The 27,492-nt window shown below is 41.8% G+C and overlaps 1 protein-coding gene across 17 annotated transcripts in view; it reads left to right on the top strand.

Annotated features, from left to right (window-relative positions):
* LOC114788656 (receptor-type tyrosine-protein phosphatase delta-like) overlaps positions 1 to 27,492 on the top strand; it is an 86,419-nt gene that overhangs the window by 21,951 nt on the left and 36,976 nt on the right. For 13 of the 17 annotated variants that reach the window (XM_028977438.1, XM_028977442.1, XM_028977445.1 and 10 more), the window contains exons 4-5: positions 6,333 to 6,405; positions 23,963 to 24,090. In XM_028977438.1, coding sequence (XP_028833271.1) covers positions 24,000 to 24,090 — 91 coding nt within the window. In that variant the 5' untranslated portion in view covers positions 6,333 to 6,405; positions 23,963 to 23,999. Of the gene's footprint in view, positions 1 to 6,332; positions 6,406 to 14,689; positions 14,960 to 23,962; positions 24,091 to 27,492 lie in introns of those variants that run through there. The other 4 variants (XM_028977453.1, XM_028977440.1, XM_028977454.1 and 1 more) reach the window with 4 other exon arrangements.

Below are 27,492 nucleotides of genomic sequence, written 5' to 3'. Positions count from 1 at the left end.
AAGTACTCGTTCTAAATGTTCATTGTCCTTTAACAGACCCGATTTAGCTACTAATCAGCACCCAGTTCCTGAACTGAATCAAGGGTTGTGTAACAAGAATAGAACTAAGCTGTAAAGGGCTGCTGCCCTCCAGGACAGGGTTACTTTTCTCAAATATGCATCATTTGCACAGAACTGTTCAGGAAAGATAACTGCAGCTTGGTAGTCCTTTACCCTTGTTTTATGGTGAGGGAAAATAAACATGATGCGCGATCATACCATTAACATTTGGCTGAAATTTAAATATCAACTTGAATTGCAACTTTATTCTGGTCTCGATGTGGGGTGTCTATTCATGCAGATAGCTATATGCACTGGCGCCCTCTGTTTCTAGATTCATCTGTGCCCTAACTTGTACATCTGTCTCAACACAAATCATGAAATATGGACTGGCACAAAGGTTAGTGGAAGAAAATGAACAGGCTGTTTGGCTATCATCTGTGTGCTGTGTACTGATAGAGAGTGATATTCCTGTGGCTGTAGCAGCAAAAGTATCAGACTGTTCCAGTGGATTTGAGTCTAAATTATGAAATAATACCCTCCCTGCCAGAATGCTGTTGGGAAAGATTTAAATGTTCATGTACAGACACAATAAGTAAAGTATATAAAACTTGGATGTCAAAGATTGGAAAAAATTAAAATTAAAATTTGAGCCTGGAATTTGTGTTTTTTGGAAAAAGGAATTTGAGTATTCACAGTGACACAAAGCACAAGTCCACAGACCTTTGTGAATGTGCAATTTTATCTGATGCACACACAAACACAGAGGCCTGCAAAAATCACAAATAGTCTCAAAATCACAAGCACAAACCCTCTCACAAATACACACACACACACACACACACACACAGCGAAGAACCGTATGTAGTCCAGATAATCTAGGCTGCATACATACTCATTAATAAAAACTTAACCCAGAGGAGTTTTAGTTTTCCTCTCAAGCTCTATGCCACCATGCACTGCTACTTTTTAAACTAGGCCACTGGTGAGTAATGTCAGATGCAGTAATTAGGCTATTGGTTTGCCAATGCATATCTTTATATTTCAAGGCCACTATGCCTGTAGGTCATTGCATGAAAGACAATCAATCTCTGTCTACTTGTCTGTCTGTATTTATGTGTAGGTCACCATGTGCAAAATGCCCATCGTTTGTATCCCACGTACTATATGTAGCCCCAACGTTTGCTGGTTCTCATTGGCGACGGCAGGACGTGAGTCATCTTTGCCTTTGAGGTGTACTGCAGAAGTCATCTGTATGTTTGATGTGTGTGTATCTTTGTCAGAGAGTGTGTGACTGACAGTAAATGTGTGCTACTCTGGAGCCCACCTTATCCAAAACCACTTAAGCGGAGTCCAACAGATAAGCAATTTACATCATCCAGGCCGAATACGAGAGGCTTAGTGCTTTATCACTAAACTGTGGTTGGTGGGCGAATATGAAAACATGTTTCTCCGATGAAAAAGGGCACAAAATCTACTTTTTCTGTTAGTTTACTAAAGGGCAACTTTGCATTATTTTTGGTGACAGTATACAATTTATAGTAATAAATACAAATGTATTACTGTGCAAAAGAAAAATAATGATTTTGCAAAATTTTCTCCTATGGGCTCTTTTATTTATATGTTTATGTATTTACTGTACAAACTTTCAATTATTGGTACTTTAATGCCACTATTATTAAGGCCATCTGGCCATGACTTTACTAATCAGATGCCAACAACTACAGACTGGTATCTCTTCTACTATTTCTTTCCAACATCCTGGAACAAGATGCTTATCACCAGCTCATTCATTTTTATCTTCAAAATGGTCATCAAGATATTTGTCTTTCTTGTCTTTCTTGGACATTCCTGCAGCCTTTGACACATCCAACCAGTGGATTCTTATGACTACACTCTCTACCTTGGGATATCAGATTCAGCCTGGTTTGCATCTTATTTGCACGATGAACATACCAGATGGCATGGCAAGGATCCCAGTCTGCCTCACAAAGATTGTCTACTGGAGATCCATAAGGCTCTGTCCTTGGACCCCTCCTTTTATCCTTATACACTAGATCACTCAGAGATGTCAAAGGTTCACCTGAATTGTCCTACCATTGTGATGCAGCCGAGACTCATACTTTCATTCCTTCCTGATAAGTTTTCCTGGATCTAAATCTGCCTGGCTGATGTTTATTGTTCCTTCAAAGAAAGCAAGAAATATTGGAGTGCCAGTAGACAAAGATATGTTATTGTCCACTCATGTTGACAGTGCTACCTGTTCATGCAGATACCTCCTTTACACCATGGCTTGGCTTCTGCTGAAAACTGTATGGCCTCTTCAGTTGATACTGAATGCTTCCTCAAGAAGCACATGCTAAGTTCAAAACACTATCTTGTCTTCAAGACAATGAATGGACCTGCTCCTTCCTTTCTTTTTGGACTGATTTAACAGCAGGTAACATCTTGTCCTCCCAGACTTCTCAGATTAATCCTCCTCTCAGATTGTTTTCAGTTCTGGATCCTCAGTGGTGGAACCAAATTTATCAGAAGTACCTTCTGATCTTCAAGAGATGATTAAAGACACACTAGACTAAATACACACAACAAATACACACAGAAATTTTTACTAATGGTTATTCTCCTCACTGTACCTTAGGTTTTAATTTTTTTTTCCACTTTATTAAGGTTTATGGTGAAATGGTGAATTTAGCTGATACTCTGGATCCATGTGCCAGTCTGGAATTTTTTGCTGTTGATGGGTGTTGTATTCACCTATTGTTGCTTGTATTTAAGTAATCATACTGTGTCTAGTCTTCCCCCGGGTCATTGTTTGTGTCTGTATGCTGTTTTGCCGGGTAAAACCCTCTGTTTATGAGAAATAGTGTAGTAACAGCAGTTTTTGATTAAAGTCTAGCTATACAGGTATGAAGATCAGATGAAAGTGAAGTGATTGTCATTGTGATACACTGCAGCACAGCACACGGTGGCACAACAAAACTTTTAACAATCACCCTTGGTGAGCATTGGGCAGCCATGAGCAGTGTGTTGGCATGGTGCTTTGCGAGAATGGCACCTCAGTGACACTGTGGCGGATCGGGAGTCAAACCGGCAACCTTCGGATTACGGGGCCGCTACCTTAACCGCTAGACTACCACTGCCCCAAATATTTACTATCAATGTAAATGTAAATTAAGGCATAAATAATGTTACTAAGGCATCAATTATGTTAAAATGTAAAAAGAACTTATTTTTTATATTATCTGAGTATAAAATTAACATTTAAACCCCTCTGACGTGAAAATGCTATAAACAGTTATCATTTTTGATGCGTTTACTTTTCTCTTTACTTCTAAGTATAAGTAAATTATGCATATGAACAGTACAATCACAACAATCTAATGCAATTTCCAAAATGTACTGTACACAAAGCAGAATTATTATTATTATTTTTTCTGTACCTTAATTTTATGGTTAATCACTGCAAATGCATTTCACTGCATGTCATATCTTTTAATGACAGTATGACAGTACAAATACAATCTGAATCGCAATCTTTTATTAATACAGTAAATGCACTGAAGAAATTCAAGGGATAATTTAAATAAAGAAGTAAAAACATTGTCTGGCCTTTTTTTTTTTATCAGGAAAATCAACAAGAAGGTTAAATTGCATTGTTTGACGGTTGCCGACAAATAGGTTTCCTGTGGTATGCTTGCAGTATGAAAATCAGAGTTTATTAATATTATCAGGCATATGCTCAGAGGGCCCAGTTTTGGGTTGTTGACCTCTGCTCCTTCCTATTTCGGGTCGACGACGTCCCCAGGGACGACAGCGCTCCCTCTGCTGGCTGGGCGGAGTGCCGACAGCTGTGACAAAAATGTTACAAATATCTTAATAAAAGACTAGTGTTTTTTTTTTTTTTTTACTCACACAGTTCTTTTGTTCAGATGATGATGTCATCAGTTCAGTTGAGTACAGAACTAGGTCAGGTTGCAAGAGAAGCTTTATGTCTAAGCAGCACAGACTAGTGGCGCAGATGTACGTTTACACTCTTTTCCGTAATGATGAGCTTTAATGACATTGTGCAGGGTTGCTAACCGTCATATAATGTATATAACACTATGCTATCAGTGCTATGCTACAATTTAATGTAGACATTTAGTTCAAGATTTGAGAGGATCGTTCATCAGGACATCACACCTGTATTTGTAGAAAAACTGAATATAGACACCTTTACAAACTCTATTGAAAAAAGCTTCTATCTCCATCTCTAAAATTATTTGTAGTAAATGGTACTTTTAAAACAGCTTTATACACCAAAAAGGCAGTTGCATTTGAATGAAGCCATGATAATTCAATGTTTGAATTTGTGTAAATGGAATATTTTAAAACTACAATGGAATGTTGACAGTAGAGAATGTGTGTGTATTAGTGCCGGGCAAGTTTATGTGTTATTATTGTGTTTATTTAATTTAATTAATAATTGTAAATTTAATTTAATAATTAACGTTATTTAAGTAATTATTTTATTGGACATTAATGCAGGTTTTTATATTTTTTTTTATTTGGAAAGTCTGGCTCAGAATACACGTACATATAAACCTTGAAGGGGCAGTATATTGATCAGTACTGGCTTGGGATGGGTGTCATTACGTGACATGAACTGGCATTCCGGAAATGGAATGGAAATGGAACGGAAATAGCAGAGCGTATGGACCCAGCGTCTCGGTGCTCTTCGCTTCGGTGTCTAGTGTGCATGTGTGTGCTAGTATTACTACTTGTTTTTCCTATATCTTGTCGAGCTGACAACATCTACAGCCGACAGGAACTGTCTAATTTAACACTGGAAAAGGAACAAGTGCAATAAGGCATATGTATGAGTGGAAATTTTTTTTTGGACAATTTGGTACATATTTTATTGCCTTTTTATTTTATTTTAACCAATTGTGTTTTATTTTTAGTTCATTTTTCTACACTGGCAATTTGTGCATTATAAATTGTTGTACAATGTCTCATTGCTAAAAATGTATTTCTGAATGTTGCTCATGCGATTAATCATGATTAAAAATTGTGATCGTTGCCTAGAACTAATGTCACTCAGTAGTGTGTGTGTGTGTGTGTGTGTGTTTATTTTTTTTAAATCCTAGACATTGCTTTACTCTAAACACTTATCCTGACTAGTCAAAATGGTGAGAAAAAAACCACATACACAATTAAATGTTCCTACAATGTAGAGAAGGAATATTTTTTCTTACATTAGGTGCGAATAGTGTTTGATGTCTACTTCTGAACATAGAACATTACACCGGTCAGGCACATCATTAACCTCTGATAGTTGAAGACAATTTCACGGATTATCTCGTGGCAATAGAACCGGTGGGGCAGGATATAAAGGACAGCAAGTAGATACATTGCTACGTCTTGCTTTATTCTCCTATGCCGTGTGTAGTGTGTAGAAAAAAAGCCCATGTATGTGGGAAGCGAAGTCTAGCTCAAATTACCTAATCCCACAGACGCACAGTTGCTGAAGCTGGTCATGACAGTAAGGTGTCAGAAAGCACAGTGCACAGACCTACAGAGGTCGTATGAGCACCTGAACCGTGGAGGAACAATTTTAAAACCTCCATTGTAATGATATCCCCCGATGGAATGGACTACTTTCAGCAGGATTTTTTTTTGCGGAGGTATGAGTGTGAGGGATCTGTATATCTAGGGATCTGTGTTCATTATGTTGTAGTGCATAACTTCAGCCACTAGAGGCTGTGTATGCATGGCAATAGATTTTGAAGTAGGGAATGTATATTTTGAGGCCATTTTAATATTTTGTGCATTTGTAAATCTGTGTGATTTGAGTGTGGCACATTTTGATGAATAATGCCCCAGGTATTTAGGCATTGTTGGCGGTTTGAAAAGGAAAGGGAAGTAAATTTTCTTTGTGTTTAGAATTCTAATCAGTCAGAATGTTGCAAATCCTGTAAAATGGATCAGTTAATGTCTGGCAGAATGCCTATTATAAGTAACTGTGCATCAGTTCACAGCCCCCGTATCACAATCACACACTCATCTGCAAACTGGATGTAAAAAAAAGAGAACAAAACATAGTTAATATCCTCTTAGAGATGTGCATTTTCAGTCAGAATGCATCGACTGCTTTCATCAGTTTTCAGTGAAAATTATTTTGTGACTTCAGCAGCTAGCAGCATGTGGCAGCACGGGAGGCTTTACTGTAGCTCTACTGGCCTCTTCAGGCTTTCAATTGGATTTATCTCTCATCTTCTTTTCTTCCTGGTTTGTTTTTTTATTTCCAGGAGAATCCCGCGGAGTTTAAATCTCTCATTCCTCCAGGATGAAGCAGCAGAGACAGAAGACTACCTAACATTGGTAAGTGAGGACAATTTGAATACTGATGAAGACAATGAGGGTGGTTAGGTTGATTATTGCCTTGATTGTGAAACTAGGAATCATGGCTAAAGCCCTACATCTTGTGAACAGCTAAAAGTTCAAATCTCATAAGGCCAAATGCTGCATAACACTTCACACACACACACACACATCTCCAATTGCACATTGGAGACCCTGCCGAGGTCACAGCAGTGATGGAGGGCTGGCAGTTCTAGGACACTCAACTAAAAGCTGAAGTCCATGTCAGAGGACCCTCAGCGGTTGGAGAGCTCATTGCGCAGCACAGAAACACACCCTCGCCGACATGCCGCACAGAGAATGAATCTTTAACACAACGTCTGTCCCATAAGAGCCCAGTTGAAGCATGACTTCCTCCCCTCCTCTCCCTCACCTTCTCTCCTCCTTCTGCGTCTCTCCGCCTCTCCCGCTCTTCTGTTCTCCACCTACTCTGTTTTTTAGAGCATACACTGCTGCATAATTTAAACTCATTTCACACACACACACATACACACACACACACACATACATATACACACACACATATGCCTCAGTGCACTTCCTCCTCCACTTAGAGAACAGCTCCATCACGTCATGAGCCAAAAATAGAATCTGAGTTCATAGGGTTCCTTAACTTTCTCAACATTTCTACGTCAATCCCAGCCCCCTCAAGGTCCCACTAACTTCTGTCAGTCTACAGTCCTGTTGTACATGCTTCTTTCATGGGTTTCTTCCCAGTTGTTGTCTTGCTTGCCTTTTTCTTATCAAGTACTATTGCGATTGTGTTATTACAGACAGTGTCCAGTAGATGGAACCGTTTCAATGCACTCTTCACTCTTACTGGCTCTGACTGACTCATGAGCACAGTAAAATGAAAATAAATCTGTATCTAACTCAATACAGTAAGACAAATATAGTTAATAATTTTGCCCATCTTATTAAGACTGACGTTTTAAAAAGTGGCTTCAGGCCACAGCATGTAGCTTGAAGCTGGCTTAAATTGTGAAATCATATTTGGTGAGAAATGCATAAACTCCGTATTGAAGAAAATATATATAAACATACTGAGACACACACACACATATACATGATTTTATAGTTCTTAATGTTCCATGTATTGCTGTTTCTCTGGCTTCCTCTGCACCCTTGCTCTCTTTCACACACACACACACACACACACACACACACACACACACACACACACACACACACACACACAGAATCTCTCTCAGCACACCTGCATACGCCAGCTGGTTGAAATGAAAGGTCCCTCTGTGAGATGACAGGGCCGAATGTTTGTGTGTGTTGGGTCCTGGGTGTGTGTTAAATATTTCATTTAGGAGGTGCTGTAAATAAAGTTTCTTTTTGTGATGTATTATTAATACACGGTGACAATTGTTCAGCTATGCAGTGTGTCCTTTTCTGGCTTTAGCACTGAGACGGTTACAGCTGTGGACACGAATGGAGAGCTGGACTGTGTGTATGTAGTTGTGTGTAGGTTTCTGTATTCAGGGCACTCTGCAATTTGTGGGAAATATATGGGATCTGCTGTGGCTAAAACCCCTCCCGATCTCTCTCTCTCTTTCTCTCTCTTGCACACACACACATACATACACACAAATACACAAAAAAGTCTAAACCCATGGAAAACACAGAAGATTACAGGGCGGATTACAACCATTAGAGAGAGGGGGATGGGGGGTCAGAGCGCTGGGTAGGCTTTGAGTACTAAACGTGGGTGGGTGTGTGGGAGTGGGTGGTGGATGCTGAGTTGGTGTGTAGCTGTGTGCAGATTTGTGTTCAAAGAGTTGATGATTGGTAGTAGCTCTGCCTTTCCACAGAAAAAGGGCACTTTCCTCTTTATTGAAATTTCCATGCAGCCGAAGCATGTAATCTGCTTCGTGGATTCATGTACCAACGTCATGGTGAGAGAGGAAGAGTCTGACTTCTGGCACAGGCCAGGAACTCCATGCAAAATCTGGCCATCCCAGTAACCAGTAAACCAAGGTTTATATTCATTGCTAGAAAAAGCCATGTGATGCACTTTCAGGGCTTTCAGGTAGCTGCTTCCCTGGTTTGAATTGGTATTTAGAAATGGGACTTCACCTGAACGATGGAGGTTGAGATGAGGTCTGGGAGAGCAGGAAAACTTTCTGAAAAGACCGCTAATTGGACTGATAGAATGGCAAATAAAAGCTTTAGTCCTTCTGGAAAATTCAGCTGACTCTGAAGAAAGATTTAGCTGCACCTGAAGAAATATGACCTTCACAGTAGACTCAGCAGAAGCAAACCTTTTCTGTGTCATAGCCACTAAATTCAGTGTCTGAAGTTTGCAAATGAACATCAAAACATAAAGGGATTCACATAAATTCACATAAACTGGCACATCTACAATGGAATACCCCATAAGGTGCAATATGAAGCTTTTTCCGTAGCCCATAGATTCCCCTGATCTAAATATTATTGAAAACATCACATAAGAGCAGTGCATGCAAGACAGAATCTTGCAGAAATAGAAACCATTTGCAAGGATGATTGGGCAATATTCCCCCAATTAGTATTAAAACGGGGTGTGTATTGGCAAAGATCTCATGATAAGATACGTATCATGATACATGGGACATGATAGGATTACATAATGATAACATATTGCAGTATTCTACAGTTCACTGAAAATGTACATACAAGATGCCGTGTACTGTGTAATGTGGATCACATTATATTAATAACTCAAATTAACATTTTGGAATAAATTTGTTATTTGATGTTCCTGTATCGATACAATATCACCATGTAAAATATTGCAATATATTGCTTTATCAATATTTTCTAAGTAGTATTATCGGCGCTTCTTCCTAAGAAATAAACTTATACATTTACATTTACATTTACAGCATTTATCAGACGCCCTTATCCAGAGCGACTTACAATCAGTATTTACAGGGACAGTCCCCCTGGAGCAACTTAGGGTTAAGTGTCTTGCTCAGGGACACAACGGTAGTAAGTGGGATTCGAACCCGGGTCTTCTGGTTCATAGGCGAGTGTGTTACCCACTAGGCTACTACCACCCTTATACCTGATTCTAGGAGCAGGTAACCTATATTAGCACTCATAAAGTAGAACAGTTGATGCTTCCTAAGGGATCTAAAGCTAAATGTGAGGAAGCGCTTTGTTACGCACTTCAGGAAGTGCCAAATATTTGACTTGAACTTAATCCATCAGGATTCTGCTCAGACTGAAGTCTCCCCAGAAAATTCTCAATTAGTAATCACTTTCAAGGCAGCCTGGATGCAAATATTAAGTCTACTGCACATACACCAGTAAACAGGTTATTAATGTCCTCCCTCTCCGGGTCTTTTTAAATTTCCTGTTTGCTGTGCAGTAGATGATTCTTTATTTGAGGACTAATTTGGAGCTTCAGCAAGCTTGACTTTGATCGATCTGAACTGAACTTTTGGAGGATTCAGTTCAGCATTTAACACTATAGTTCGCAGCAGTCTGTTTACTAAGATGAAGGATTTAGGGCCCGGCAGCCGATTGTGTGTTCGGGTATTGAACTTCTTCACCGGCAGACCACAGACCATATCTGAGATTTGGAGACTGTATCTCCATCAGCATCACCCTCAACACAGAAGCTCCACAAGGGCGCATGCTCAGTCCTCTGCTGCACTCCCTCCACACCCATGACACTGTGGCCACTCGCTGCTCCAATACGGTGGTGATGGGGTTAATCTTAAACAACAATGAGGTGGCCTCCATGGAAGAGGTAGAGAACCTTGCATCCTGGTGTTAGGAAAACCACCTCCAGCTGAAGGTCAACAAGATCAAGGAGCTGGTGGTGGGTTTCAGCTGGAGAGGGCAACGGGACTACGTCAGTGGGACTCGTGTGGAGAGGTTGAACAAGTTCAAGTACCTGGGTTAGGGTTATACATCTCAGAGGACCTGAGATGTATACCTGAACACATCCAGGTTCAGACCAAAAGGTCAGGACAGCGCCTGTGCCTCCTGAGACTGATGAGGAAGTGCAGGGTGTCCCCAGACACCCTAAAGACTTTCTACACAGGCGCTGTGGAGAGCATCCTAACACAGATCCTCACTTCATGGTTTGGAACAGCTGTGTCCAGGATGGTAAAGCCCTATAGAGGCTGAGGTCACCTCTTCCATATCTGTAGGCCATTTACATCAAGACATGTAGGACCCAGGCCATCAAAATTAAGAAGGACAAAACACAAAACCCCTCAGGAGGGGTTTTCATCCTCAGGCCATAAGCATGCTGAACCAGGACATGCCACCACACTGCACTCCTCACCCCCCGACCATCTGAATGTTCACCGTTGTCGACTGCAATCGGTTACTGTTACGCTAGTCAGTGCACAATCTGTGCGCAATATACATTAGCAGAATCCATAGCCACTACCCAGTGATGTCTGTGCCCTCCTTGAACATGAACTTTTGACGTTTTTTACTAGCCTTGTTCTTCTTTTATTTTATTTCATTTTTATAACTATTACTTTAACTATGAACAGTCAAAACAGAGTGGTTTAGGATGCATTTCACTGCAATAACTATGCAAGGGACAATCTTTAAAATCTTAAAAATAAAATGTTTCTTGTTACTTCCCAGAGACTAATCTGAGTATTTGTAAGTGTAACGGTTTGCTCTAAAGTTAAGTCTGAACTCAACGGTTCAGGCCTGGTTATTCTAACATGGCTCTTTTTTTTAATTTACCAAATCTGTTGAAATTTTTATGCCATGGCCCAGTTCTGGCTGTTTGTTCTAGCAGGTACACATGCACAAATTCCCCCTTGACTGGACATTAGCAGCGTCAGGTCATTGCACAAAATTGCCATGTTGGGTTTCTAACACTTTCAACATCAATCGTAATTTTTTAAAAAGATTTTTAAAAACAGGCACGTATGTGTCTATAGTGGCCCATCGTTTTGTTAGTAAGGAATGAGGGGAAATAAGGAAGACAGCTTAGAGTAATGAAGAAGGATGAATGTCAGTGACTGACTGAGTAATCAGCTACACTGTTCAAAGGATCTGAAGATATGTGCACCACAGCATGAGTCACTTCCGATCCAGTCTGGCTGGAGTGCCTGATAATGCAGGAATAAAAAAAACACAGCTGGCAGCTATGCCACGTTTGAGCGTCTTTAAGACTGTGTGGGTTAAGCAGCCCTGTGAAGTACAGTTCTTATTGCAGATTCAAGATCCAGGCTGTAGTCAATCTCAGCCATCGCTGGCCAATGTGATTGGTTTATTCCGTAGGAGGTGTTTGATGATTGAAGGGCCTTTTAGGAATGACCAAGCATTACTTTGCATTACATGACATTAATGCCACTGGCGATCTTGGCCTTTGTTACATATTAGTGTGGCATGGATTTTGGTCAGAATTATCCATGACTGTTTTAGTCCACATTTCGTCAGTGAAAATTGTATTTCAGTCTCTTTTTTTAGTAATGCAATTCTATTTAACCCAGTCAATACAGTAGTCTTTCAGTCAGTCTTTCGTTTCACAATTAAAACAAGATTATCTTGTTTTGTATTGTAGTTACCTTATAGAATACACTACATCTATTCCAGTGGTCACATTTCAACCATTTTTTTCCTCGACCACACATTCTGTTTTCTTTTCCAAGAAATTCGCTTCATTTTTTTCTCCCAGCCATCAGCTTATCCACCACCATATATCTGAAATCTAAATAATGTGTGAATGGGAAATGGGATACACAGGAAACAGAAACACTGCATAATAATAACGTGATTGCACGAGAGGAAATAATGTCTCATCTTGTTTTCGTCAATGAAAATGAAGAGACATTTTAATATAGTGTATATTTTGTAAACCAAAATGTAGTCAAATTTTTATTCATCAACAATATTACATGATTTATTTCGTTATAGTTATCGTTATATGTCCAGCCTTTATGTTTTGTCTCATTTCCATCTCGTCAACATAAATTTTCGTTGATACACTAGTAACATGGCATTGTACACTTCATAAGCAATTTACCAATTTCTTGTTACCCACGGGGGACTGTACTTTGCTTAATTTCCATGTAGAATCGATTGAGTTCCCTTTAGGTTCCTTATTTAAACCTTTTGTGTGTTATACTTTATTTACTTTATATATGTATTTTTGCCATGCAGTTTGCTGTAATTTGTTCTTTTTTCTACTTGTATTGTTCTGTTTTACATTTTCCACCCAGCGCTATTATTTGATATAATTGATGGTAATAAAGAGCCTCAGCGGCTTCATGTAATTGGATTCTTTCTTTTGATAAGGGATGTTTTGCATTTGGACAGTGACATTTCAGCTATAGTTGTACATCTATAGTATGCACAACAAATGCAGATGTAGTATAGTACATCTGCATTTACAAGAAAACATTGGATTCAAACACACAGATAAGCCATTAAAACCACATTACAACCACACTGTGACAATCTTGTCATGACTTGTTATAACAGTCATTTCTCGATTATATGTAAGCTGGAAAAATCTGCAAGATTTAGAAATATGATATGCAGGATTTTACTACTACGCAGTGGTTAATACCTCTCTAAGTGGTCGAAGGACCAACAACCGGTAAGCCAGTGGCATGAATTGATGTGGATTGGTGGCAAAGGCTGGTGTGTCTTACCTGATCCCTACTGTTGCACAATCTGTTGAAAAAAACATCACGCTGACTCGGATAGAAATGCTGTTAATGTGGCGGCTGATTGGTGTATAACCTCAGAATCCTGCTCGTGTAGGCAGCTTTTTCTATTTCGGACACAGGAGGCTGTCCAATCAGCACTAAGAAAAAGCTCAGTGATTAAGTGTTACACAAATCCTTTTAATTGAAAGGTAGTTTGCAAATCCTGCCCTAACTCTAAGTAAATCCCTGACATAGACCTTTGGGCCACACTGCTTGTAACTAATCTCTTTATTTTGGCACTACAATCTTAATCGGCACTTATTTATCTTATATAGATGCACACCCTTAGAACCAAGCGGTTTAGTCTTATTGATGTAGACAGCTGCAGACAGACAGACTGATTGAAAAGAAAAGAGTGTCCACAATTTAGCCGTCAATGGGGTAAACATTACCTACGCCTTGCCAGAGCCATACTAATGTTTTTTTTTTATTATTCCATTCCATCAGTTCATGCCCTAGTGTTAAAATATTGACACACATGCATTTTCCCCCTGGCAGGGAATGGAGTATTTCTTTATAGAGAATCCATGTAACAGGGTCATAATGGTAATGAGGACCTGTAGTGGCAGCGTAGGCACCATAAAGGTGAGAGACTCTTTCAGAGAGGCAATTTGTACCGTGTAATTACAGCCAGATTAATTATTATTTCACAGTCATTTAAGCCATTTTTCCCCTTTTCAGCTCTACATTATGCATTTTGGCTTGACTCAGTTACTAGGCTGAAAATCCATTAGAAAATTTTTACATTTGTGACTCAGCCTTCAAGGTCTGACTTTAGGAGACCTTGAAATACAAAATATGAAATCTAAAAAAAATGTTAAAAAAATCTGGTTTTCACTCTCAAACGCAGAGGTGGATGTGGAGGAGTCGATAATAAATAATGTTCATGTTGATATATTTATTCATATGAAAATGTAATTGACATTCGCCACTGAGGAGTATGGCAAATAAATAAACCCAGCTGTATGACAAATGCCACGCAAATATATGTATTCTAAAATATATTTATATATATATATTTTCTGATTACATTACTTCCTTCATGCATTATGTAGAATGCATCACTGAATACGTAGCTGCCTAAACCTGCTTATAATAATTCACAGTAGACTAGGGCGTAGCTGCGATTCGCTTCTTCAAAAACCAGGTGCGAGCAGATAATGGTCCAGCGGCTAACATGCTTGAACCAGACGACCACAAAGTCACAGGTTCAAACCCCGCATTGTGTCCCTGAGCGAGACACTTAACCCCGAGTGTCTCCAGGGGGACGGTTGCAGGCCGCTCCGGATAAGGGCGTCTGGTAAATGGCGTACAAGCGAGTGTTGTTCAGTTATTTGCAAAAAAGATATAATTTCTCTGGCGTGCATTCCAGCAGCCTTCTGACTTCATCTGACTTCATCTTCAGCATTTCAGCTCACCAGAAATCGTACTTTTAGGCAGGACAGGAGAGAGGGGAGACTGGAGGGATGGAGGGATGGAGGGAGGGACGGGGAGGAGGAGACTTGTCAACTTGTCCGCCGTCTTCTCCCCTTCTCTCGCTCCGTCTCCGCGGTGGGTGAGAGCAGCGCCCCGTGGGTCGATCGCGTTTCATAGAAAACACGAGGCTTTCAGCGTCCTCGCCCCCCCGGGAGACCCCATCTCTCCCTCTCTCTCTCTCTCTCTCTCTCTCTCTCTCTCTCCCCCCCCCTCGCCCCCTCCGTCGCGCGGGCGCGCGCACGCAGATTATCGGCGCGTGGAGCGGCGGGAGATTAATCCCGGGAGCGCTGCGGATGTAACGGGGCGACGACGCGGACACGGCAGGAGCGGAGGACGCCGGCCGCGATGCTGACGAGGTAAAAAAAAAAAAAAAAAACGCTCCTTCTCTCGGTCGCGTCGCGTCGCGTTTTTTTTACCCTCCCGCGGCACCTCGGAAAATATCCGTCTCCGGGTCGGCGGCTCCCGACAAAGCGCCGAGCGTCTGGCGTCGCGCCTGTCCCCGGCGTGTCGCCGCCTGTCCCCTTTCTTCGCCGTGTGGCACCCTGAGAGGATGTAAAATGGAAGGTGAGCAGGTAGCGCAGTACAGGTGCCACAGAAAGGCCTGCGTGGACGTGCGTGGGGCTTTTTTTAAATTCATAATCAGGTAATAAGCAGAGCTGATTGGGGATCAGCGGGGAGGGGGCGATTAAGGGGACCATTAGACAGCCCTCATTAAAAGCGAACCGACTTCACTCCGACTTTGGCAGAGGATTCACACGTGCACATGATTCAATTTGATGTCTGTTCGAGCGTGTGTGTGTGTGTGTGTGTACACCAGTATTGACTGACAATAGAGCAGAGGTCAGAGATGTGTTAACTCTGAGATGTGGAGACGGTGTGGTTATGATGTGTGTGTGTGTGTGTGTGGGAGTGCAGAGTGCTGTTTTATGTCAGACCCACCTCTTAAACACACATCCACACAGATGCTTTTCTACATTCTTTTCTATAGCCTACCCTCGCCCTCTCTCTCTCTCTCTCTCTCGCGCTTTTCCTCCCCTCTCCTCTCCGTCTCCGTTTTCTTATCCCTTAAAGATTAAATTTCTGGTGTGGGAATGTGTATATGTGTGTGTGTGTGTGTGTGTGTGTACCAGTGGTCTGGTAAATAAAGTATAACACCAAACAGAGTGGTTATCTGTGGTATTCGTCTGGAATCGAGTGCTTTTGCAATTTCATTCTCCATCTGATGAGCCGCTTCATTCCAAACGCATGAATTTGAAGTAGACGCGCACTTTATCGTCCCCCCCCCTTCTTTCCGTCTGTCACAGGAAGGGTCTGGTGGCATATGCTGCTGTATTAAAAATTCAGATCAAGCAGGTTTACGTCTCTCTCTGTCTTGCTCTCTCAGGACACGTTATCATCCTTCCACCAAAATATAGATTCAGATTTCATTACTGTAAAAGAAGACGCATGCACCTATTTTGCTTTGTCAGTCTTTGTTTTGGGCCGTTTTGCTGATCGCAAGGAAATCCTAATTGTACGTGATTTGCATGGCTACGCCCACGTATGTGACCTGTACGCCGCCAGGATGGAACGCGTTAACTGGATTGCGGATTAATACGTTCCGATGGTTGAGAGCAGAATGTTCGCACTGTTCGCAATATGGTTCGCTGCGACCTATTGTTGGAGAATCTCATTTCCGTTCTCGGCAGCTCTCAACCGCTTGAGCGTTGCCGGTGAGCTTTGTTGTGCCAGACCGGTCCAGGGCGCTGAGGACGTCCGCCTCTCGGCGTTTCTAGAGCGTAGCGCCTCTTACGAGGCTGGCGCCCCTCTAACAACGCGCCTCGCGGTCTCATCGCTGGGCGGGCTGCAGGCCGACCTACCTGCTTCCCACGAGTAACGTGACGCCGATGATCACCGACCATCATCACAGACCATCTGCTGCGGGAACGCAGCAGTTTATTCTCACATTAGGGTTTCATTAACTGCGCGAGACGGCCGCTACGCTGAAAATGCGCAACAAAGACAGCCCGGGCATTACCTGCGAGCGGCGCGTAAGAGGCGGCTCCAGAGGCACTTTTGCGTGTGTGAAGGGCCCGTTCGCCATTCGGAATTGATGGAGGAGAGGGCCTTATATAACAGCCACAGCGCCATAACACTTCAGTGTGCATGCATAAGTAATGCACTGTCTCACCGACGCTAACCAACGCCGCATGGGGCCGCGCCGCCCGCACCTACCAATGCGGCTTCATGTAAATGCGTCCCCATTCATAGGCCCGTGCCGTCCCACCGGAGGAGACATCAGAGAGAATAACAGGGTTAACATCCCGAATCGGTGCTGTCCTCCCCCCCATCGGTACCACGGCACATAGCGGCATGCGTGCGAGTGCTGGAGATCCTGTCATTTGGCTCCATCTGCGCGGGACGTCTATATCATTACCGGCCAATCATGTGGCCCAGGACAGAGAAGGCGGGCGGCCCGGCGTGCCCTGTATTTCCACCGAGCCCAAATAATTAGCTTGGATTTGCCTAATTAGCTTAAACACGGGCGGCTATCTAATTAGTTCAGTCTCATGAATCAGACGGTTGGACACATGCAGGACCCAGACCTTCAGGAAATGTGACTGTGCCCATGATGTGGATGAAGCGTCTTTGTGCCTTAGGGTTACCTATGCCATCTGCGTCTCGGCGGGATGCTCTGGAAAATGTGGAGGTTTCGATTTTTGTGTTTGCTTTTATGTCGGTCTTATTGGTCCCCTAATACTGTATGTGGAGTCTTCAGCCGTGGTGCAGAATTACAGGCACTCCGAGCCAGTCCCACGGTGAGATTTCCGGTGAGAGGCCGTTTCAGTGTCTGTAGCTTTAAATGCTAATGAGGTGGAGAGAGGCGGGACGAGGAGGAGCGCGGCCAATAGAAGTGCAAGGACATTCGCAGAAACGTCCAATAACCAGGCAACCACATTTTAGGGTCATGACGGTTGGCGGTGCTACCTTTTTTAAAGGGAGGGGTGGGGAATTCTCTGGGCATAAAAAGCATGAGAAACGGGAGGTAACCTTTCTCATGATGACGACATAAAGGGACAAATTCCAGATCCGACCGGCTTAGCTGCCACTCTCTTTACACCCATCGCCATTTCTAGCCACTGCAGGACCATAGACAGGCCAGGGGAACTCGAACTAATGTTAAATAATAAGGGGGACCTGACTGTCCACTAACACCCTGTGTTATCAGTTTACGTGCCTCTTAGAATAATTATGGAATATGAGGACCGGTGCTCCTGAATGAAATCACATTACATGTGTAAAGGCTGAAATAAAATATATGTTTTTTTTAATTATGCTTCATGGACACATATTGAGCACGCAAAGTCCAAGAAGTGCATTTCCTGACTAAAATGCGACTGAGTGGGTAAATCAAGGTGATTGAAATGAATTGTACTTGTATGAAAAGCTACATTTCACTTTACTGCAGGGCTTGTTGACTTTGTGATCTGACTTTATGTCCTGATTTTAATCTGTAAACTATAAACTGATCGGCCCGTTTTTGGCTAGAGAGCTGGATTTCCAAAAGCTCTCAATATGCCTCAATATGCGTTTTATGCAAATAGGAACATAAATATCAATTTCAGCCACACTCAGTCAGAATAATAATAATGTTTTTGCCATCATGTCACCATCATTTATCACAGAAGGATTTCAGATTCCTTTTCCCATACTGATCTGATTCTGCACACACACACACACACACACACACACACACACGCGCACATGCTTGGCCTCAGTGTGACGACAATGGTCATGATTTCTCATAGCCTTATTTCGTGTCCTAATCTTCACTGTAATTGAATGTAGTTGTGAGGACATCTGGTTCCAACACACAGGGATGTGCTGAGGACACTTTAGTGTATATGAGGACAGCTGAAAGATTATCGCTGTCGTCCACAGTTGTGGTCGTATCCCAGGCGAACAGGAAATGACATGGTGACAGCAGGGGAAATTATTATGCAATCAATAAAGGCACCTGATGTGCTATAGACGTCCCCCTTTTGAAAGAGAACAACGCTCGGTACATTGTTTTATAAATAAATATGTCATAAATTTTCCTGCAGGACATATCCCTGAAGTATTCCATCAATTTATGACTCAATAATTTGATCATATGAAGTGCCTTGAAACATGCGAGTTTACGTTCACTCATAAGCGGCTGTCTTGTTTTTGCTGCCATACGACTGTTTGTTCATATTCAAATTAGAAAACCGTGCCATGGGGGATTTTGAAGGTCTCTTCAGTGTGTGTGTGTGTGTGTGTGTGTGTGTGTGTGTGTGTGTGTTCTTTGTACCTCTGGAAGCCGCCCAGTAAAATGCTGTGTTGCCGTGGCGCGCTGCCGCTGGTTGGGCGTGCATTCCGGAGAGACGGCGATTCCTTGGCACTGACAACTGCTCCATACCCATTGATGACAGTGTGTAGTTCTGTGGGTGGTGTGTTTACTAACGTACTGTCATCCTTACACATCTGCAAATTGCAAATTAGTCTGGGAACTGGAATTGGACCCAAATCTCCAATCTTTTTTCATCACCAATATTAGATTTTTTTAATTAAATGATAACATCATTTGTTGAAGACGACAGATTTCCTCTACATTCCAGTGCACATTGACACACTGTAGCCTTAGGGGTTGGAAGCGGGTTTTATTTTTTTCCCGGCTGTTTTTCTTTTTTTTTTTTTTTATCCGGCAAAAGGTGATTTTCCATGATATTTGTCCACACTGACCCAGTCCTGTCATTTGGTGTTAAGTTGAAAGGCTATAATTGATGCTCACTTGGCTACCTAGTAAAAGCTGCTTTGACAGTTTGACACATGGCTCCGATTTGGTGAATTTATCACAGCTGTGTCACATGTGAGTTCGACCAAAACTCACCTTGTTCAGCACAGTTTCTTCACTGAAGTTCAAGCTCATGTAGTTTTTTCATATAACGTTGTGTACGTAGTGATAGGTGAAGTGGGTGTGTGCGAAGCTGGCTTGGACTTTCTCCAAAGCACCAGGTCTTGTGGGGGGTTCCCAATATGAAGTGACCTGCCAGTCTACCATTAAAAAGGGGTCCAAGGAAGGACAGCTGATGAATTACCAACATGGTCATTCTTGCATGAACCTGGTATTTACATTTTATTCCAGATCACCTTCATGGAAACAGTATGTCCCAATGACAGTAGCCTCTCGTGAACAGCATACACTGCAAAGATTAATCAGGGATGGTTTGAGGAGCATGACAAACCGTTGAAGGTGTTAACCTGACCTCCAGATTCCCCAGATTTCAGTCTGACTGAGCTTGCTTGATGTGCTGGAAGAAAACAAGTCCAATCCACAGAGGCCTGCATCACAAATGCTTAAAGGACCTGCTGGTAAAATCCTGGTGCCAGATATTTCAGGACACTTTCAGAGGTCCGATGCAGTCCTTGGCTGGACAGGTTCTGGTTGGTTTTAAGGATGTCTCTAGCAGTGTATGGTGTGAGGCATGTTGTGTTTGGAGTCGACCAAATTGGCACTTGGAATAATACATTTAAAAAATTAAAAATACACTTAAAAAATGTAAGAAATCTGTCACACCTAATAATTTAGCAGTGACTTGATGTAAATAAATAGGTAACAGCTTTATTGCTTTATTTAGATTACGTCAATGCTAAAATATTATTTTTTTATTTATGGATACATAGAAAAAAATCTGTGTATGGATGCACAGTAATTTTTCTCATTACAGTAGTTAAATATTAGTTTGCTCTTTTAACCTAAGCTGTCTAATTTATGCTTATGAGTATTTTTTTTTTTTTTTACTTTACTACAATGCTACTGATAGCAGGTTTTTTTTTCGAGTGTTTACTTTTTCTCATTACAGTAGTTAAAATATTATTATTTATTAGTAAATATTAGCACTTTTAAACTAAGCTGCCTTTTTTACTTTATTCACATTATGGAAATGTTAAAATATCAGGTATGACAGATTACTTCAATATTTTGAAGTTTAGCCAGTGTTACCTTTTAACAGTGTTTCTGAGGTCATTGAGCGGATGATAGTAAGCAGATGTCCCACTTTTGGCTTTGTGAATCTGTCTCTGATTCTGTGTGGTTAGCCCTGGTTTACGTGGTGCCATATGCATTTTCTTTATTTTCTTTCTTTTAAATAAATGATGATTCAAATTAAATATCATATTGTGAGAAAATGCAGCCTTGATCACTGTTTCACAAAATCCTCCCAGACATTTATAGTTGTTTTTTTTTTAAAGATAATTTTCTGCTCATATGAGCATGAAGGACAATTTCCGCTGACACTGGACACTTGTAAGATGATAGCGCAGTGTCCAATGCTTTGCTGTTAAAATAAAACAAATAAATAGAATCTAGAAATGAGAGCGGATATGAGCTACATACAGTCCGTTTCTAACTAAGCCACAATCAACTTACATTTACATGTACAGCATTCGTCAGACGCCCTCATCCGGAGCCACTTACAATCAGTAGTTACTGGGACAGTCCCCCTGGAGACAAGTGTCTTGCTCAGGAACACAATGCTAGCAAGTGGTGTTTGAACCTGTGCCTTTGTGGTCGTCTGGTTCCCACTAGGCTACTACCACCCCATCAGCATATAGTTGTAGTATAATAAGTATAGGTGGGATTATTATTTTGCGTTGTATTTATGATTGAGGCTTTTGGCTTTTTTTTTTTATAGATCCGGAGGGACTTGTGCTGCTGCCTTTTAAAAGGGTTTATATGGCTCTCCTGTGGGCACGAGACATGCGGGTCAGGAACACCGCTGGCTGTGTGTGTGTGTGTGTGTGTGTGTGTGTGTTTGGGGGTTGTGAGATCAGCCTGTAACTGGTGCCCCGTCCAGGGGTCACTCCTGCCCTTCCCGTGACCCTCACTCGCCTGTGGGTGTGGGTTTAGGTAACGAGCGGTGGACACTCCTGGCTGTTTGTGTGTGTGCACTTTTTCTCTTAGCCATTTCCCAAGCAGAAGCCTCTAATTCCACACGATCTCCCGTCATCATTAATGGATGCGATGCGTGGAGGAAACCACACGTGTCGACAGTTCACATTTCTGCTGACAGAGTGAGGGAGTCCCCAGCTTGACAAATCAAATAAATAAGTGAAATTAGAGGAAGGCAACAAGGAAAAGACAATAAGCTGCGGAGCAGATGAGGCGGCATCCCCTCGGCTGATCTGATTCGTCGTGACAGCTGTGGCGCTTTTGTAGGCTGAGTTTCCATGGCGACTCTCAATACTACATCCTCACCGGTGACGGCCCATGTAAAGCATCCGCATTTAATGCGCCATTCCTAAAATGAGGAGGAGACCATGATTGCAGATACCTCAACACACACTCACACACACACACACACACACACACACACACACACACGCAGTTGATTTGAGGAGGAAACAGGGAAACAGCACTTACCGGCCTGCTCGCTGCTCTGCTGAAAACACTTTCAAATGCATTTAATTATTAACAGACACGCTGTCAACACGGCGGGAAAAAAGTGCGCCTGCGAGTGTGACTTTTTAGCGTGTGGCTCCGTGTGTGCGCGCCCGCGTGTGAATCGATGTGCGACTCCGAACTGACACTTGAACTGACAGGAACGAGATTGCATAGATCAGTAGATGTGCTGAATAGATTCGCAGTAATGACCTTTTGACGTTTCTGATCTGTGACCTGCAGGCGTCACGTTTCTGCATTTGAGGGTCACATGTTCTGATCCACGTCCCTCAGAATCACGAAGGCAGACGAGCGCTCTCCCCTCGTCTGAAGCTTCATTTTTTACACTTATACTGACAGTACAGATAATCGCCACATGACAAGGAAGGGCAAAGATACTGCAGTAAAAGCACGGAACACTGGGAACGAAGGAACATTTCGAAACGAACGTCTGTGACGAGGCAAATAGAATAATAATAATAAAATAATAATAATAATACATTTTAATTTCACCATTAACGCACTAGCATGTCATGTATTCACCAGTGTTCATTTTACTAACTAGACTGTAATTACAGTATCAACACTCGCGGTTTCAAGATGTCCGCAGCACAGATAGCATGAAGTGTGACCAGTTGAATGGCGGCGTGGGCAGACGTCCTGACTGATTTTTATTTATTGATTTAAACCGGCCCGGCGTAATTTCTCCATCGGGGTCAAACTTAAACTTAACACGTGTAACGTGTGTATTATTAATGGGGTACTTGCTCCGTGTAACAAGACACTTGAATGCTCCACCCTTATATTCAGCTAAATAAATAGTTTTCCAGGCCTTTTGAGGACAGAGCAGCTCCATGGTTACTTGTCGTCCTAAAGCTGATGTGTGGTTATGTGTGTGTGTGTGTGTGTGTTTGTGGTGATTACATCCCTCTCACTCCTCTGTAATCCACATCTTTCCTGGAACTCAATCAAGCTGTCTGGCTGACACGGGAGAGAGGAAACGCGTGGCATGTGTGTGTGTGCGCGCTTGTGCGCGTGTGTGTCTGCAACACACCTTCCTGTCTTATATTACACGAGCATACACCGCCACAATGTCATACGCTCTTCTCATCTTTTTCATTCCGGTCTTTTAGCGTGTCGCACCAACTAAGACATTAAGCGGCACACTATGCTGTGGGTGTTTTTGTAACTGTGGGACTATCTGCATAAATTAGATCATTTCTGCCCTTCTCTGTCCAAAACACCACCTCTCTCTCTCTCTCTCTCTCTCACATGCACACACACACACACACACACACACACACACACACACACACACACACAGAGTGGTGCCTTAAGCCATGCTTTGTAATGTCTGTACTCCCCCATAGCTTTGATATTAAATACTTAAATCTGTTATGTCAACTAGAATCAGAGAGACAACCACGACATCTTGTCTGGCTAATCTGGAAGCCCTCTCCCTATCTCACTTCCTTTCCATCACACACACACACACCCACACACAGATCACATGGTACTGACTGTGTGTATTCTGTAGTGTCCTGTGTTGCTGCTGATGCTACCTTGTCGTCTGTAATTAAATGGGTGTGTTGCAGAGTGCGGTGCTAAATAATGTATGAGGCTATCATCACACACACACATGCACACACCATCTAATCAAGGTTTTCAGGGAGAGACGTCTGCGCTGTAGATTTGGGGTGCAGCAGACGAGGCTGCTTTTTAAAGTCCTCTAAAGTCTAATATAGTTTTATTTGTCACAACAACTAAAGAAGTAAAAGAAGTCTCATACGGTGGCATAGTATGTGTGTACGCTGAATTATGTTTGAAAAAATGTGCCGTACAAACAAACTGTACAAATATGGATTTTTTTATGTCTGTTTTGGTGTGATCACAGCATTTATCCCTTGTGTTTCAGGGTGTGAGTGCTCTGAGTGGCAAAAGTGTTTAACACCATGAGGATGCTGCTGGCTGCAGGTCACATGACCTCACCTATCAGGAGGGGCCTTCTTTTCATCAACCTACTTCTGCTCGCTAAAGCTGAATGTGAGTAGATTTATCCATGTTGGGATTTTTTTTTTTCATGTGGAACCCGCTGCCAACATCATTTTTGTTAAAAAAGTCGAATCTAGTGTGGAGCATATGGTGAAAAGCTCTTTAATAACAGTCCTCAGCCTCTTAGCTATCTTATCCACATCTGGTGGATCTTTTACTGTAAACGCATAAAAAAATTACACACACACACACACACACACACACACACACACACACACACACACACAGCTGTCATCTTAGTCTTCGTTAGTCTTAGTCATGTCCAGAATCATTTTAGTGAGTTGACTAAAAGTCTGAGCATTATTTTGTCTTATTATATTATATTATATTATATTATATTATATTATATTATATTATATTATATTATATTATATTATATTATATTATATTTTACAGTGGAAATGGTGGTGAGGAGCTCATTCTCCGGTCATAGCTTTCAAATATTATTAGAAATTTTCACAGTCATCATCTCATTAATTTGTCATTAAATTAAACTTTGTCAGCACTGCATGGTTGAATCATGAAATTGCCAATTTGGTTTGTGCTTTTCTGTCTTTGAGATTTCTTTATTCAAATATCCCTCCTACCTACGTGAGCTCATAGTCATTGAATTTGCACTACATGAGCTCCTTCAAATGGAATACCTCCAGGTGTGCCTCGAAATGACAGCTACACCTAGGAGACGTCTTCACAAAAAAGGGTCATTTAGCCGGTAATATGGTAATACTATGGCATAGTATGTATAGTTGTTTTTGTCAGCCTGTCTTAGTTTTAATTTTAGTCTAGTTTTTGTGTCAAGCTGTGATTTTAGTTTTTATTACTCTGTTACATCCAGACTCATTTTAGTGTAAGGAATTTTCATTCAGCTAAATGTGTGTTAGTCTTTTAGTCAAAATAATTCATGACTATATTAGTCTAGATTTAGTCAACAAGAACTGATGACATTTTAGTCTAGTTTTAGTCAATGAATATTGTATTTTAGTGTCTTTGTTTTAGTATTGGAATCATATTTAACCCAGTGAATATAGCACAAGTACCCAGTAGAATAGACAAATATCACATTTTCTATTTAGTCAAACCCATTTCTTAATTTAAACAAGGTTATCTTATTTATATATTATTGTTACCTTATAGACTCAAGAATATATCACATCTATTCCAGTTACGGAAGATTTGTTCCATGTTCTTTGACCACACATTCCTTTTTCTTTTCCACTAATTTGTACAGAAAGTGCATCCAAACGTGACTTTGTCATTTTCTCCCAGCCAGCTTTTCACCTATCAGATGTTTCCAGAAATGTGTGATCTAAACCTTATTTAGTATAATTTTTATTCACCAAGAACGTCACATGATATACTATAATTGTCACATGACCAACATTTACATGTTGCCTCGTCAAAAAGATAGTTCATCATAAATTTCGTTGACAAAAACCACACTAGTATGATGGGTTATATACTATTTCTATATATATTCTGATATACTACCTTAATCATCGTATCTATTTATTGATAATTTTTTTTGTGTGCATAATTGTAGGATAATTTCTTATATTGCATGATTTCTGTCCTAGTTTTGCCGTCTTTTATTCAGAGCTCTTTCATACCTCTGGTTTCAGCAGTTGTCGAAAAGTGTGCACAATTAAGCCTTTGTTGCTCCAAATTGCAAATGTGCGCCGAGACATTTGTATTACATTTTATTCATACACGGGTACTGGCATGGTAACCGTGCCTGATTTAATTCTGTCACTTCTCTCCATCAGAGGGTCATTTTTAAAGATTTCCGCTGTCAGCCGAGTGACGGGCTCTGTCCAGGAACACTGTTGCACTCTCGGCCAGCGTAATCAGTGCACGGGAGCTCTGATCTCGCTGCAGGCTCTCCAGGCTAAATGTATTTTAAGCCAAGCGTGTAATGGGCAAAAATTATAGCATGTGTGTCCTTCTGACTGCAGAATGACAGGACTCAGACAGCAGCATAGCGGCCCTTTTTGTGCGCACGCGCGTGAGTGCGCGCTTGTGCGTTAAGACCTCTATTCTGATTGTCAGGGGTTACCGTGGCAGCACTGCGTGGGTCTGTGTGCATTATGTGCTGATAATGTAAAGGCTTAACTCAAGACATTTGGGCACATTAGAAGTAAATAAATGTTCATGTTTTTTTTTTTTGCAATTTACCATTAGCAAGCCGTAGCTCCTGACCAACCATCCTCTCTCTCTCTCTCTCTCTCTCTCTCTCTGACCTCTCATTGATTGTATGAGAAGGTCATTACTCATGCATAATGGAACTGCAGTTGATGAAGTGATTAAATCTTCTCTGAGTGTGTCTGTCTAATTAACCCTCATTAGTGGCCAGCCTGGGAGCGGTGACAGCACCGTGCCCAGGACGGGGTTTTTTTTTTTTAAGTCCGTGATGAGTTTCAGGGCATGTGCATTGTGCAGTGTGGTGCGGCAGCTATAAGTTTGTGGAGGAAACATTAGTTGAATGATGCAATAACGCTGAAATGATTGCTTTTGGGGGGGAAAGATGGATTTTTGATGTTATTACAGCCTAAAGTCAGCCCGGAGAATGTGAGAGAAAGACGGTTCATTTTAACTTCATTGTGACGAGATGGGGCACAGATAACGCACCGGAGCGTGAACTGGCTGGCTGCTGCGCATGTGCTGTCACATCTGCTTGGACCATTTGCCGAGGACAAGTTCAGCGGTTAATATGGAATTTAGGGACGTTATCATGGAGTAGACGTCAGCGGGTTGAAACTGCGTGTCAGGCGGATTAAGCCTGGGATTGGATTGGAATCCTGTACGGCGCACACTTATTAAGAGTGCGTCAGCTTCATATGCATCCCTCACGAAATGACTAAAGCCAGAACAAACAGTACAAAAAAAACCTCACCTCAGAATCTTCTTCTCCTTCCGCCACAGCGGCTGCGACACAGCGTATCAACCTCTGCATTTAACCATCACCCTTGGTGAGCAGCGGGCAGCCATGACAGGCGCCAGGGGAGCGGTGTGCGGTGACGGCGGCACCTGGATTCGAACCTGCAACCTTCTGATTACGTCTCCGTTTCCTTACCCGCTAGGCCACCGCTGCCCCGTGTCGTGGCAGAAGTTTTAGGCCGGATGCAGCCCTCGCCAGGCACTCGGATGCGCCTCCCCAGTGGCTGGGTTATAACTCACAAACAGGCTTTACAGGCTTCGAAATGTCGAAAATTGTATTTTGATGATGATTTTATGTTTTCTGAAGTGACTCATTGGGATGCTCATAACATCTTAAAGCGTAAATTGCGTATGCTTGGTTATACATCATAATGTTCTATTATAGCACATGAAACTGTTGATGCAGGTTGGACTCCAAAACTGTGGCGCAAAGATTTCTGAAAACCTCATTAATTCATC

Source organism: Denticeps clupeoides, chromosome 4 (genome assembly GCF_900700375.1).
Source record: "Denticeps clupeoides chromosome 4, fDenClu1.1, whole genome shotgun sequence".
NCBI classification, from domain to species: Eukaryota; Metazoa; Chordata; class Actinopteri; order Clupeiformes; family Denticipitidae; genus Denticeps; species Denticeps clupeoides.
The sequence above is the reverse complement of the archived record's forward strand: the minus strand, read 5'-3'. Positions and strand labels throughout refer to the sequence as shown.